At 25.3% G+C, this 16431-nt stretch overlaps 1 protein-coding gene across 3 annotated transcripts; it reads left to right on the top strand.

Moving 5' to 3' along the window:
- The first annotated feature begins 3847 nt into the window (after window positions 1-3847).
- Window positions 3848-14912, top strand: LOC135925686 (mothers against decapentaplegic homolog 4-like). 3 transcript variants are annotated; one of them, XM_065461122.1, is made up of 10 exons: window positions 3848-4808; window positions 4851-5025; window positions 5073-5102; window positions 7509-7568; window positions 9364-9423; window positions 9540-9723; window positions 13383-13552; window positions 13912-14061; window positions 14563-14784; window positions 14835-14912. In XM_065461122.1, the coding sequence occupies exons 1-9, from the start codon at window positions 3921-3923 to the stop codon at window positions 14766-14768; spliced, it is 1923 nt and encodes a 640-aa protein (XP_065317194.1). In that variant the 5' UTR covers window positions 3848-3920; the 3' UTR covers window positions 14769-14784; window positions 14835-14912. The 3 variants fall into 3 exon arrangements, with proteins under 3 accessions (XP_065317194.1, XP_065317195.1, XP_065317196.1); XM_065461123.1 differs by having other exon boundaries at window positions 14820-14912; XM_065461124.1 differs by lacking the exon at window positions 7509-7568.
- Window positions 14913-16431: the final 1519 nt, after the last annotated feature.

Here is a 16431-nt window from a genome sequence, read left to right as displayed (position 1 = left end):
GTTTGTGTTATAGTTATTTAAAAGTAATAATTTATGAAATTTATAGTTAACAGATAAGTTTATGGTAAGCTTAGAAACTAACTATATAAGGAGTTTTAGATTTTTAAATTATTATAAGTTATGAAATCATATATAACTATAGATAACTGTGGCAAATAAAAAATAAAGCAATTAAATAATTTCAAGATTGGTAAAAATATAATTGAAAATATTTGAAGATTAAGAATAAAAACTGTGGACGAATATGTAAATAGTTTGGTTAAAATTCCTATAATTTATTTGGAGAATAAGATTAGAGACTAAGATTAATATATAAATGTATTGTTGAAAATACTTTGATGTTGTAATTATTTTCTTATTATAGATTTTCGTTAAATTTTTATTTTAAGAGCTCTGAAAATAAAATAGCCTCAAAGATCTGGTATGGGAATAAGATACGTTTAAGTTATTAATATTTGATAAAGTAATAGGTTGTTGATTGACCATAATCTTCAGGAAGAGAAACAGCTTTTATCATAAATATCATGTAGTTATCGGCTCAATTAGAGATCGGATTTTTATTTTGGAACATAAATAAGATTTGAAATCAATTATACAAAAGTAATATACTAATAGCAGAGCAAAATTTGAATATCGAGGTAGAAATAATAAAGACTATTTTTAAATGTTTTAATGAGATTTTAGATATAAGAAAATATAAAAGTAGGAGGATCAATTGCCAATAGCAGAATGAAAAAATTAAGAAAATAGAAAATAAAGAGAATCAATTTCCATAGAGGTTGTAGATAAAAAGTACAAGCAGAATGAAGAAATAGTTTAATTTTTTTGAATGAGGTTTTATAGATATATGAAAATAGAAAAGTTGGAGAATCAATTGTTATAGAGCTTGTAGATAAAAGATCTAAGCTGAATAAAGAAACCCGTAATGAATTAATAATGCTGATATTGAGATAATAAAGATTTCTGAAAAAAGAAAAGATTTGTTATGATTTCTAGCAAGGTAAGATGGAGTACAAGCGTTGTAAGATTTATTTAAGAGGGCTAAGAATGGAAAATAAAAAAGAATTTTATGTTAAAAATTTTTATAAAGAATTATTAATAAAATTGGGTTTTTATTGAAAAACTATTGTAAAAGGACAATAGATTTGGGTTAATTGAAAAACGAAAAGATTAGTTTGTAAAAGGACAATAGATTGAATTATTAAAAAACGAAGGGATTAGAATGTAAAAGGACAATATATTTGTGTTTTTATTAAAAATCGAAAAGATTCAATTGTAAAAGGACAATAGATTTGGGGTTTTATTGAAAAACAAAAGGATTAGATTGTAAGAGGACAATAGATTCCGATTTTTATTAAGAAACGGAAGTTTAGTAAAAAGGAATAAGAATTTGGGGTTTTCTTTAAAAATGTGGGCGTACAATAGTTTATAAAGTATGATTAAATATATGCCCAATGATACAAAAAGAAAAAGGATATTTTGATATATATTTAGAATTAAGAGATTTTTAGATAAAGATTAATTAAAGAATTTAGGTATAAATTTAGCATTGATATCAAAATAATTATCAATAACTAAAGGATATAAGCAAATGGTTCAAAGAAGAGATGGGGCTAGGCTACATTGGGGATAAAGGGGTATAATTTTCCGATGTTCTCACTACGTTATTTGTGACATCATGTCATCGGTACGTATTTATTTTTATTTAAAAATTTGCAAAAAAATAATAAACAAGTAACTTCAATTATAGATATATGATTTTCAGTTTTCTAACCTATATGCACAGTTTTTTTTTCAAATCGTTCTCTTCTTAATTCAACTTAACAGTATTCTAATAAATTCAATTCTAATGGGTCAGATGTTAGTTACAATGTTGTGCAGATTTGAAGTAAATTATATTATATTGAAATTAATTATAAATATATATTTCAGAAAATCGAGTTTGTGAAAAATGGCTTATTTATACCCCACCCCTATTACTTCTTAAATGATAATAACAAAGTCAATTAGAAAGACATATCTAATGGGACTAGTCCAGGGGTTCAGTGCATTATTATATATTAAATTTTTCTTCTATTTTTATTTTAAATAACAGGCATTGTCCTAACCTTTCTTTTGTACACATGCTGATTTATCTGTCATCAATAAAAGAAGGTGACAAATAAGGAAAACAAAAGCTGATAATATGTTAGTTTTTTTAAAAAAGAATTAATAAGACCAAAGTTGAAAAAAAAATAAAATATGTATGGATTATCAAAAATATTATTAAAAACAATAAAAAGAAATTAAGGCGGTTGATAATTTTATTAAAAAAAATAAAATAATTAACGATTATTAGCTATATCTGTCAGTTTTAGGCTATGGGCAAGTGTAAACACATTAGGGAGAGCGGAGTAGATATTAAAGTATATTTGTATTGTACTTGTTGGAGAAGGATCGGGGGAAGAGTGAATACCATTGAACTATCAATTTGGATATGCTGTACATTCAAAAAAAATAGTTAGATGTCGTGGATATAGAAAGTTGAGAGTAGAAAGGCGGTTACAACCAATTTTGAAGAATTTTGAAATTGATAAACTCTTTTTTAGTGGGATAATGTAAAGATGGGAAGGGGGGATTTAAGTTTTTGGGGCAATAAGAGTGAAATAAATAATAGCCTTCGAGTGGTTAGGGGGAATAAAGGGCATTAATAATCTATGTGAGGATGAAATTATAAAAAGTTACCTATATTATGTAACATATGACGCGTCTATTGAGAATGTAGGGAACAGAGAGTATGGATATATGGGACAATAAAAATATGTTAAATATATAGGCCTCTTCATAATATTAATTAAATTAAAGGTTTGCAAAGATGAAATTACTAAGTTAACTATATCGAGTAATATATGATTGCGAGATCGAATAATTAAATGTAAATTAATTAATATATAATATGATGCAATATGTACAGCGAAATCGAGGGATTTAAGAGGGAATTTTAAAAAAATTTTTTTTAAGTGAACTTGGGGGAAAAGGTGAATCATCGGTGCAAAGATAAAATTTGTAGTTGATTTTTATAATTATTTTCAATTAACATATCACGTGTGAAAAAAACAATTAAAATGTACAATTTTAATTGTTTTTTTATTCTTATTGATTTATATTAAATAATTTGTTTTACTAAGGAATGATTTTCAACATTTATATCTGATTATTATCCGAAATCTAAAAATATAACCAAATTTGTATATTTGCTTCAATTTATCTCTAGTGATTATTAAATCTGAGAAAATATATCAAAGATGCGAATGAATTGAAATGAGAATGAGGCACTTGAGTAATAAGAATTAAAATATCCGATAAAGCGCTGAGAATAGCGCAAAATTTAACTATATGGCGCCAAATAAAATTTAGTCGGCACTACATTGTTTTTAATTTACAGAAATTCTATTAAATTTTCTTTTATTTTTGTTAAATTACTCCATCTTTACTTAATTCGAACTAGTTCTATAAGGTATTATATTCAAATGATATATCATATAGATAGTCGATGAGAATATATATTCGATTTTGAACAACTGTAATATTTTTATTATATAATATATTTAAATGATAGAATATATCGATGAAAATGAGATATATAGATGAATTTAAATTAAATTATAATAAAATATATTAATAGTTGTAAAAATCTCTAGCCGTAGTCATTTAGCCATGTTTATATAAGTAAAGGGAGAAATTTTTTGATTTTAATTGAATATATATTCTGAAATATAGATATCTTTCTCAAAACGAATTATATTATAATTGATCATTCCATACTAAACAAAGATTTTTAGTGGATTAATATTTTTATATATGGACGACATTTTCGTACGAGTGATTATTTTTCATGAAAATATGCTTTTGTTAAAATTTTTGAATTTGTTGTTAGAATTATGATAATGACATCTTCATCAATTTCTATACCTTCATCTATACCTCAATATCAAAATGTTAGCAATTTTGTATATAATATAAACCAATCAAATTCATATCCATATGCAAGAGCTCCTGTTATAACACATGGACACACAAATTCTTCAATAAAAGTAAATAGTAATGAATATAATCAAATAATATCAGATAATATGAATATGCATGATTCTTCACAACTATTTATGAATCAAACAAACCATTTTAATAGTCCTGTCACTCCACCTATTACATATTTAGCAAATGAAAAAGGCTATAATACATTCTCTAAATTATATGATCCCATGCAGACTAACAATAATTTTGATTCATATGATTATGTACACCAGCCTATAAAATCATTCAAAGAAAATGAAGAAAAGAGTATATTAAATTCAAGAACAAATTTAACCGGCAATAATATAACCATGTATAGTCAACAAAAAACTTTTTCAGAAACAATGACTACATCTTCTGGTAATAAATATCCACAATCTGAGATTGGGATACCTTATACTTTAAATAATGTTGGAACTTCTATATCTACCCCATCTACATCAAATAAAACAGATGTTAGCAATCCTAATTGCAATAATAATAACAAATCTATTTTGTCATCAAGTTCAGCAGGAGTTGTTCATTCTGGGCCAACATCTTCTGCAGATGCTTGCATGAGTATAGTTCATAGTTTGATGTGCCATCGTCAAGGTGGGGAGAGTGAAAGCTTTGCTAAGCGCGCCATAGAAAGCCTTGTTAAGAAACTCAAGGAGAAAAGGGATGAACTTGATAGTTTAATTACAGCAGTTACAACTAATGGTCAACACCCAAGTAAGTGTGTTACTATACAAAGAACATTAGATGGTCGTTTACAAGTATATAATGGTTAATTTATATTTCAATATATATATATATAGGTTGCTGGTCGCAAAGGATTTCCTCATGTGATATATGCTCGTTTATGGAGATGGCCAGATCTTCATAAAAATGAACTGAAACATGTTAAATATTGTCAATATGCCTTTGACCTAAAATGTGATAGTGTCTGTGTTAATCCTTATCACTATGAGAGAATTGTATCTCCTGGGTTAGGTATTATTTAAAAATTAATTTTATATTAAAAAAACAACTTTATTTAGATCTCTCAGGGTTAAGCATACAACACACAGGTATGAATACTATTCCTTTATTTCTATCAGAGACATGCAGATGCTGAGATTTAAAACTCACACAGGATTTTTTTATAAAAAAATATCCATTTTAAGCCTGGCCTAGATTTATTAAATTGTTAGTATTTTATGACACAGCCTAGATTTTTAAATTTTGTTATTTAACTTATTAAAGAAAAAAAATAACAGGGTTGTGAACCTTACCTAAAGTTTAATATCTTCCTTACATCGTGTCAAACAGAATTCACAAATATAATGTCTTAAGTTATCCTGGTTAAATTTTATTACCAGGCTAACAACTCTTATGCTGCACTTATAGTAAAACATTATCTTCAAGGGTTGCATTATTTAACACAACTTTATTACATTTGGTTTAGTTTTAAGTTATTTAAGATAAAGCTAAAATAGAGATTCTTATTTTATATAAAATTTAATAAAAATCAGGCATGTGAACCCTTTGACCAAAAAAAGGTCCAGGTTTGGGTACAGGAATAAAATTTAAAAAGGACCCAGATCCGGGAGGGAACATAAAAATAATATTTTTTTAAATTCATTTATTATTATAATACAATATATACATATTTTACAAATGTAATTTATATTTTAAATGTTTTATTCAATCGCACAATCATAATCTTCTAAAATATCATCCTTGAGATTTCCACGTAAATTAGACAATATATATTTTAAGATAAAAATTCACGTTCTATCCTTACCTAAAATAGATAGTTATCTTTATAAATTATTTTATTTGTATCACCACTACAGCCATGAAGATTCTAGATAAGATATATAATTCTGGATATATTGAAGAATTTTCTTCCCAGAATTTTAAAATATTTGTATCCTTATTTATTCTCTTAACTTATGAGAACTTTTCTATTAAAGATGCAATAGGCATTTTTGATACTCCTTTATATCTAATGATAATTTGATTTATTTTTCTCTATCTAAAAGTAAAATTTCAAGATAATGTTGCTATCATAAATATATTATCACTACAAGCAGTAGGTACTGTCGTAGCCTCCAATATATTGTAAATAATGGAGTTTTGTGTATGCCATAAATCCTTAAGATGGCCTTTAGACATTTGTTTTTGCTCAATACTCAATAAAACCTGTAGGTCTAAATATATATAAACATATACAACACTATTTTGCAAATATTGTTACTCCCGAATTTTCATGTTTTCTAATATTTCATATAAAAGGAACTGTAAATTTTTCTAAAACTAATCGGCATCTAATCCATATGCCATAAAAACAAATAAACATAATTGTTCTGATTGTAATCTTAATATTGTTATTTTTAAAGGAAATAATACTAGTCAGGTCTTTTATCTGGCACCAATTATCTTTCGACAATGACTTCACATGCTCCTATAAATAAATCATTACAGAAATCTTTCAAACTTTATTGTTCTTTAATTTTTTTATATTAAGTTTCAAAAATTTAATAGGACTTATTAATAAATTTAAATAATAAAATATTATTACCTACACTAGAAAATAATTTATGATATCAATCTCTAGATAAAATGGAAATCTAGGAAGAAAATTGAAAGAAAAACGCGAATATAAAATAAATGATTCCACAAAAAAAAGTTAATTAAATTTTTAAAAATTTATATTATTTTTTAAAAAAATATTATTTATTTTTAAAATTTTTTATGACACCTAGAACCCTTGGACCCTCTACTTATAACAAAGGTCCTGCATCGGATACCAATATACAAGGGTTTGGGTTCACAAACATCCCTGAGAAAAATCATATATTCTTTTATCGAATTTATAATCGTATCACAATTTTTTTTATCAATGCATCGTAGCATATGTTTTACAAATTTTATCATTGCATTATCATCATAATACTCCATATTTATAAATTTATATATATTTAATGATAGCTTTGCAATAAACAAAATGTGTTTACTATAAATGCAGTTGTTATTGTGAGGTATTAAATAAAATAGAAAGAAAAGATTAGAATAAGAGTTATGGGGCTAGCTAAATTTATAACTGGGTTCCAAATGGCAATTTTTAAACCTAGGTTCACAACCATAGATAGTCAAGATCATTATATGACTTTTCAATTAAATGATATAAATTAAATTAACTTTAAAAATGCTGGCTTCTTCGTGGGTTTTTTTTAAAAAGAAACGCCTGGCAGGTGTTTGTATTTTTTTGAGCCTCAGGAAGGGCCTGCAGGTCTCTTATTTATTTAATATAAAATTTTAGGCTATTATTATATATATTCTTGAAGCATGCATATATTGATCCAAAAAAATCCTTATTTCTCCTTATTTTTAATTGATGTAAATGAAACCACTTACTTTTGCAATTAAAAACACAAAATATCCATAATTTATTTACTTTAATTAAAATAATATTTGATATGGAAAAATAGGTTCTAGCCAAAATCATCAAAATGAATCTTTGCAAAATCATACTTCTATCCCCAAACAATGTAAATTCATAATATTATATTTATACGTTTTCTTTATAAATAAAATAATTCTATTTTATGATAAGTGGCTATGTTTCTGAGTAAAAAGTTTCTAATACTAAAGGTCATTATCCTTAATAAGGATCAGGCCAAAAATCAAAGACAATTATAAAAATGGTTCCAACTGTGTTAAAAAAGAGGGGTCTATCAAGACTAGTTTTTGTTTTTTTTTAAAAATGTTTTAAAAGTATTTTCTAGTTATAATTTACCATATAAACTGCCGATTTTTTTACAAGCACAATTGAAACCTTTTAATGCAATATTCCAAAATGCGAAAAAAAATGTTTATTTTGAATATATTAATTTGGGAAATGCAAAATATTATTTTATAAATGCAAACTGGTTATATGGGAATTGTCAGATAAATATCAAGGGTTTAAAGTCACTTTTATATTCATATAATTTTAAATAATATTGGTGAATTGTTAAATTTATTTGATCAAACTTCCTAATTAAGATTGCTATCTTTTCAAGTTTATTTATCATTTAACCAATGCTTTATTGAGAGATAAAGTAAATTAATTAATTATAATATATATTAAAATCTTATTTGATAGAAATATAATTAGAAAAATGCTTTCATATTTTAAAGACAATAAAGATGCTTATTTATTTTCTTGAATTATTGTTCATCTTCATACGAAGAGGAGAGGTGTTTTTAATGAATACATATTTTTTAAAAATCTAAATGATTGAATATAATTTTAAGAAAAGATCTAATTTGAGAATTTCTATTCCAATCACCGGTCTAATATAATTCTTATGGGCTAGGATTTTTTTAATTCGAAAACATATAGTTGCAGATTTTCGTAAATATTTAAGGTTAGTTTCTTTCTTCTAATAGTTTGGCCCTATAAGAATTATACAACAAGCCTATATTTTTATATTATTGAATACTGGGTTAGCGTTTTAAAAATTATTTGACATGAATCATTTTTTGGGGCACATTAATGAATTTTGTAAAAAAAAAATTTAATTAGAATAAAATCTATCATTTCAGGTAATATAATATTAGTAATTTATTCTTGCTATTTATCACGAGATCTGTTTGATATCTTGTTTTATTATTATCGAAGATTGTAAAATATATTTAAAAATCGAACTGTAAATAATAGATGACATTTATAAAATATAATAAAATCGCGTTAAATATAATATATATGACGTTAGCTAAGGGGATCCAGGCAGGGAACGAGGTTGCAATTAATATCAGCAAAAGCAGCTCAAAAAACCATGGATCGGAAATATTACAAAAAAGATTGATGTTGTATGTCTTTCAAAATATCCCGACCTAAATTTTTTGTGGAGTACTGTAGAAGATACAGTTTTGCAGTTAGTTATGATACAGAGTATTTTTTCGGATTTTTCTAGTTAGCCCAATTAAAAGACCGTACATTATTAATGATTTATGAAAACTTTCGCAAAAGGAATATGAAAAGGCTATTGGGGCCATTTTAATTTGATAGAATATATAAGTGGACAAAGAAAGAGATAAAATGGCCTTACAGTTTTAATTGCATGAATATTGAAGATTACACTCAAACTAAAAATAAATTTGGAAAAGCTCAACTGTGGTAAACATTTAAAATAAATCCCATTTTCTTGAAGTAAACCTTGTTGAACTGGAACAAATCTTAATTATTTTTGCGAATTTTAAATCATTAAGTTAATGGTGTTCAAGGTTAAGCAGATTTCTTTTTATTATATATATTATAAAAATTTTTTTATCCATTTTGACCTTTTCATATTTTTTTAGGGATCAATCAATTTGCTCAAGAAATTCCTCTATTCAATATGCTTATATCTCAGATACCAAGTGAAATTAATAACTTATCTGTTTTTAATTTTTTAAATTGTATTTTCTCGTTTTAAGCCTCTTGCATATTATGAAAAAATAATCTTTTTACCATGTACTACTCCAATTTTAATTAGGACCAGATCATTGGTGTACCATAGGCTATTATGAGCTGGACTGTCAAGTTGGGGAAGTCTTCAAGGTGTCCTCGAACCACAAAACGGTCTCTATAGACGGGTACGTAGATCCTTCGGGAGCCGATAGATTTTGCCTTGGCGCTCTCTCCAACGTGCACAGGACAGAACAGAGCGAAAAGGCTAGGTTCAATAGTTATGATTGATTGCTTTTTTTTTCAATTATCTTGTTTCAAGGATTTAAAATAAATGTTATAAGAAATATTTTAACTCATCAAATTTTGGTTTAATAAAAAAGTTTGATTCATTCTTTTTTTATAATATATTCCAACTAAATTTTAAGAACGTAAGTCATTGTATATTAATATTTTGATATGTAAATTAAAAAAAAACTTAGATCATTAAAAATTTTTTTTAACCTGTTATAAAACGAGCACGAAATATTTAATTAATCTGAATGCGTTATTAAATTTATAAAAAAAACAAATTATTATTGTTATGTTTACAATACTTTATATTGATTTAAAGTTGGTCATTCCATATCGATCGATTTTTCGGACCTCTAGAAATTTGGGAGTTATTTTATATACAAACATCTAGAACATTTAATTTTGGCATCCGAGCTCTTATATTTTTGGAGATGTCAAGGGCCAGAGTATGAAAAAAGACCTATTTTACGTTTATCGATTGATCTTCGATTAAAAAATTCATTAAAACTACAGAATTATAAATAATGATTCTGATATCAAAATGAAATGGTATACATTCTATTTTTTTTAAAATATTTTTATTTATAAATTTTACCGCCCATTTAACCCTTTAAAATTTGTAAATATAATTAGTTTTTCCAATTTTTATAAAATTTAAAGTAATATATATGTATATATAATTAGAATGGTAAGTCCTCTTTCATATGGAAAAAATATAAAAACACTAAAAAAAGGTTTTTTTTTCAGTGGATAGCAAAGCATTTATAATTAATTGTTCCATTTAAAAAAAATTTCTTATTTTATAATCATATTATTGCAAATATATAGAAGTAGTTGCACATTTAATACAAATTAATTATATAAAGGAAATTATAATTAAAAAAACATATAAGGTTTGTGTTATAATACAACAGTAAAGATTATCATCTTGAATGATGCACCCATGAAGTAGTTATAATTAGCCTTGTGACTAAACATGGCTAGCTTTTACCAAATAAAAAAAATTCATGTGATTCTTCAGTTAGTTCCAGTATGTAGGATAGTTCCTCAAAAAATGATAAAGCGTCAGTTCCAAATAGTTATTAGGGTAATGGAAATTGGGTTTGGTATAAAAGTAATAATTTTTATAACAAAAAATAAAGAGAAAAGGGATTCGAATTTCAACACTTTTGAAAAAATATTTAATTATACTACTTCTATATATTTGCAATAAATATGATTATAAAATAAGAAATTTTTTTTAAATGGAACAATTAATTTCAAAATTTGGAAAAGGGCTAAAAATTCAGAAAAAATTAGCTGGGTTTTAGCCCCCCTCGCAATACACCGTTGGTCTTAATGACTTTGCTTAAAATTTTATAAAAATCGAAGAAACTTGTTATTTTTTATAAGGATAATTTAGAATAAGGATCAAAAAATTTTTTTTGAAAAAATAGAATTTATACTATTGCTGTAAACGTTATTACAAAACGCGTTACCGTTACTCGTTACCTTTTCAAAAAAGGAACGCGTGTTACCGACTTTTCAAGAAAGTAACGGGTTACTCGTTACTTAAAAAAATTAAATTTATACAAAAATAATATTTATTTTTTTCCGACAATATTTAATAAAATAAAACTATACGAAATGAATATATAAGATAGTTTTATAAAAAAAAATTCATATATAATTATAATATAAATAAAATTATACAAAAATAATAAATTATAAGAAAACATCTTTATGTAACAATTTTTTATTTATTTTTAACGAAAATTGATTTCAAAATTTTGATCAGACAAACAAGAGCGCTTAGTGCTCAACACAGCTGGTTAAATAATGGGATGTTATATATAGTATTTTAATAATAAATAAAATCTATAATGAAATTCTCTATAAAATTTTGTTATTGGATAAATCCTGACTACACCACTCTTTCATATATATTTATTATTTAAACAAAGTTTTTTAAAATCACTATTTTTTATTCTTTAAATTTAGAAATAGAAGATATAAAAAACTTAATATAATACTTTGAACCAACACCAATATTTTGTTAATTTTGGGTTTTTAATGTTGGTTTCCAGCCCAATACTGTAGTATAATTTAATTGCTTATATTTAAGGTTGTGCCGATTCACATATTTTCATTGATCCGATCCGATATTGCTCCAAAACTGATGCGATGCTGATACCGATCCGATATTTATATTGTTTTTCACCCCCCCCCCCTTGAACCAAATGTAATTAATAAATCAATATTTTTTATGCAAAAAATCAAATTATGCATTTAATTTAATTTTTTTATTTCTACAATTAAGACTATAATTTAAATATTTGATAATATATCCATTTTATGTTGTTATGAATTATAAAATTGTATTTAATATATAAAATTATAGTATATTAGAGTTTTTTAATAAATACGAGAGCCTCTAGATTTTCTGGCAATAAGCTTTTAGATGGAATATCTATATCCCTTGCCGGTAAACTCAGATGATTCCACAGATAACATTTTGCAAAATTATCTTTGCTTTTGTGAAATTCTATAATTCAGATACCATATTTAAAAATATTGTTTTATTTAAAGTATAATTAATAAAATTGGAGTTATTATTTAAAAAGATATAAAATAATTAAAACTTTGGGTGTTCCTTTCTATTTTATAAAAAAAACTTTTAAAATACTATAAATCTATTTTAAAAAAGAATAAAATTTAAAGGGTGTTGTGCATTTGCATTGTTTAAAAAAAATTATTTAGAAAAAATGATAATAATGTAAATTAAATATACATAACATAATAACAAAAAAAAGAAATGTAAAAAGATCGGATCGGTTTTATAGGTAAAGGCTCGATCCGATGTTTTTGGAAAATTCTAAATATCGGTGCCGATCCGATCCGATATTTAATATCGACACAGCCCTACTTATATTTTAATTCCATGATTAAGCCTTTCAAAATATTATGAAAGAATATTATTCTATTATTAAGGTAATGTTTAAAATAATGATATATTAATTTATTTTTTAAACTTGAAATACATTTTTAGGTTTGAACTGGACATTGAGGTTGAAATATTTGTGTTGGGATATAATTTACATTTCTTGATACCATTAATTTTTTTTATAGGTTTAAAATATATTTCAAATTGGGGCCATGGAAGGGTTAAATCATCTTCATCTGAAGAAGTAAGTACTATGGACATAATATTCTTAAAATATATTATAAGAATAATAATATCATTATTAACATTTACTTTGAATTTTGATTGAATATTAATTTCGATAGAAAATTTAACAACGAAATTAAAAATAAAAATGAAGGCAGTGGTTGATGTTTTTCTTTTTGTTGTTTTAAGAAAAAATATAAAGTAACGAGTAACGTTTTGCGTTACGGTTACTCAAAAAAAGAAACGCGTTACCGTTACCTCTTGAAGAAGGTAACCAATGGCGTTTAACAACGTTACTTCACAGCACTAATTTATACATTTTATTTTGATGTTAAAATCATTATTGATAATTTTGTAGTTTTAAATAAATCTTTTCACTTAAATCATATGGGTCCAGCGAAAATCTCTAATTTTTGATCGATTTATATGAAATGAATTATCCAAGTAAAATATTTACTTTTTATTTTGGTTAACAAATTATAATAAAAGGCTTCATGTAGGCAAAGGCGTAGCCTTGACAACCGTTGGCCAGGGTGATGTATGGATCCGCTGTCTGAGTGAGCACAGCGTATTTGTGCAAAGCTATTACCTCGACAGTGAAGCTGGTAGAGCCCCTGGAGACGCTGTTCACAAAATTTACCCTGACGCTTACATCAAAGGTTACATTACATGAGAAGAGAGCAAGATCCAATATGATTAAGAAAGAAATGAATGAAAAAAAAATGTAAAAAAGAAAAGAAAGAAAACATATGAAAAATATTAGAAGAAAAGAAAGAAAACATAATGAAAAGTTGACATTTTTTAAAAGTCCTATTTATGAAAACGTGATAGAAATGGATTTAACGAATTTTTTTAAAGAAATTAATGAAAGTTTTTTGTAGGTCCTATTTACTTGGCCTTATAACGAAAAAGAAAATAACTTTTCCGATTTGAACACCATTGACACAATTTTTATGTATCGCTAAAACTTATATTTTAGTCAGTCTTATTAATCCATTACCAAAAAAACAAAAAAAAGCCTTCGACCTAGCCCAATGCTATGCTCGCACGCGACAAAGAGCCGCTATGGCACAGGCTGCCGCTGTCACTCAAGCAACGGCTCTGGTTAATGGCGTGAATAATAACAATGCAAATATCAACAATGAAGGCGGAGTTACGGCTGCTGCTGGTATTAAAAAAAATGTTTTTCCAAAAAATTATGCGTTCGATTCTTATGTTTTTTGGTTCCTTAATGACCATATTAAAAGTTTAGTTCCGTCTTTGTAACTTAGACTCCCTAGAATGTTGCGACCTTCATGCAGCTTCCGAAAGATGCTTCAAAGGCGAAAAATAAATAAATTTATTGTTAGTGAACACTACCTAAAAATTATGCCCAAATTTCAAATGGCGCATATATCTGATATAAATTATCTTAATTGTATTTAAAATTGGTGTAGGTTTATTGCCCTGGCATCATTTTATTGTACATCATTATATTCAATTTTCTCAACTTCCTTTCTGAAATTAAATTTTCTTTATATCAACTTTTCTCGTAAAGTATATTTATTTATATATATTTTTTAAGGATATCTTATCGTAATTATTCTCCTAATAATATTTTAATTATTCTTTTTTTTAAATAAAAAATCATATTGTAATTATCATTTATAAAAACTATATGATACTATAGCAACTGCGGGGAGTGTAGGCGTGGATGATCTTCGACGCTTATGCATCTTGAGGCTTTCATTCGTCAAAGGCTGGGGTCCCGACTACCCGCGACGGGATATCAAAGAAACCCCTTGTTGGATAGAGATACATTTGCACCGAGCACTTCAATTACTTGATCACGTGCTTCATACCATGCCTGTCAATGGGCCTAGGCCTTTAGATTAATCTGCGAGGAAATGAAGTTTGTAAAATCCCATTTTAATTCTTGTATTATAGATTTTAATTTGAAAGCAAATACAAAGAGCATTGGACAAAATTCGAAACTGAATAGAAGGGGGGAAAAATAACAACAATTTTTTTAAAAAATAATGAATCTTCTTTTTAAAGTTTATATGTGCAAGTTTAAAAATTTTATAATAATTTATACTGTTATAAACGATATTTTTTTTATAAATCTCATGAGATTCATCGTTTACGATTATTTCATTTTATATATTATATCAGTTTTTATTTCGATAGGTCAAAATTAAAACTAGGAATTTTTTTTAAATATGGAAAGTAAATTTATCAAAATTCAATTTTTTAAATTTAAACATTTAGAAGTAGAGCTTATATTATTTTTTTTATTGGACACCACAAATTTATTTATGGAATAATAATGTTCTTGTTCTTATAACCTCAAGGATTTTATTATATTTTTTATATATCATATAGATACACATGTCCATCTCAATATTTTGTTACTTAAGAGAAGACACTAATTTTACTATTTATCTCATTTAAAAAAATGTCTTCAATATCGTCTAGTTATTGTTAAAAAAAATTTTTTTTTAAATTGTGATTTAAATTTATTATAAAAATGTAATATCATATTTATTTTACCTTAGTTTTATTTATCTTTTATATATTTAGTTTTTTCCCAATTATGATAAGTATCCTAATTATAAAAGGTTTATAAAATTATATACAATAAAGAAAAAATTAAATTATTTATATTTACTTTGTATAAGTCCACTAAAAACTTTTAAAATTTGGTGGATAAGGAAATAAACTGCGATTGAAATTTTTATATAATATTTTTTTTTTATAGTTTTAACATTATTAAGAGAAAGAAATCACATTATTACCTGCTCTAGTTTTAAGTTATGACCTTAACATAAAAATGTTTACAGAGTTTATAAGATTTTAATAAAATTTAGATTAAGCAAAAGCAAAACGGTATTTTTAAAATTAAGAAAGATACAGATGCAAAAATGTTATTCCCTACCAATTTTGTATTGCTTTTTTAATAATATAAATTTTAAAAAATAAAGAAAGCTAAAACAAAAAATCACTTTTTGAAAACGAAATAAAGTGAAATTTTTAATTTATATATAGATACTGATTTTATTTAACCCGTTGAGGGGCATGATCTTAATTTGATATTAGCATAGTACTTTTATGGAACATCTAAGATAAATATATAAAAATGCAATCATATACTATACAAGTTATATCTTATTTATATTTGAATTATGTATTAATCCAACATGGCATCAATGTTTTTTTATTTTACTAATATCAAAAGAAGACAATAAAATTATATGTTTTAGAGATATAAAATTATTAATTTGGATGATTAATTAAAAATAAAACAGATTAAATAAAATGTTTTTTAATTGCCTACGCTTCCTGATATGGGTGGGTTTTTTATAAAATATATTCGGAATTAATAACAAAACTTATGACATAGTTGCGTTATTAAAACATAAACTTAGCCAGGATTTTGGTAAAGGGAGGGGGGGGGCATTATTAGTAAGTTTATTTTAAAGTATTAAAATTTGCTTGGTTCTTATATTTTGTAAGATCTAACATTAACATCAAAAAAATTATAATTTTAATATAGGAT

The sequence above is a fragment of the Gordionus sp. m RMFG-2023 genome, chromosome 3, assembly GCF_954871325.1.
Source record: "Gordionus sp. m RMFG-2023 chromosome 3, tfGorSpeb1-WG-v2, whole genome shotgun sequence".
Classification (NCBI taxonomy): Eukaryota; Metazoa; Nematomorpha; class Gordioida; order Chordodea; family Parachordodidae; genus Gordionus; species Gordionus sp. m RMFG-2023.
The sequence above is the reverse complement of the archived record's forward strand: the minus strand, read 5'-3'. Positions and strand labels throughout refer to the sequence as shown.

Excerpts from the sequence above, each read along its gene's own strand:
- LOC135925686 (XM_065461122.1), top strand. The coding sequence starts at position 3,921 with ATGATAATGACATCTTCATCAATTTCTATACCTTCATCTATACCTCAA. Across the intron at positions 4,809-4,850 it reads CATTAGATGGTCGTTTACAA|GTTGCTGGTCGCAAAGGATT; the intron begins GTATATAATGGT and ends ATATATATATAG. Across the intron at positions 13,553-13,911 it reads CCCTGACGCTTACATCAAAG|CCTTCGACCTAGCCCAATGC; the intron begins GTTACATTACAT and ends AACAAAAAAAAG.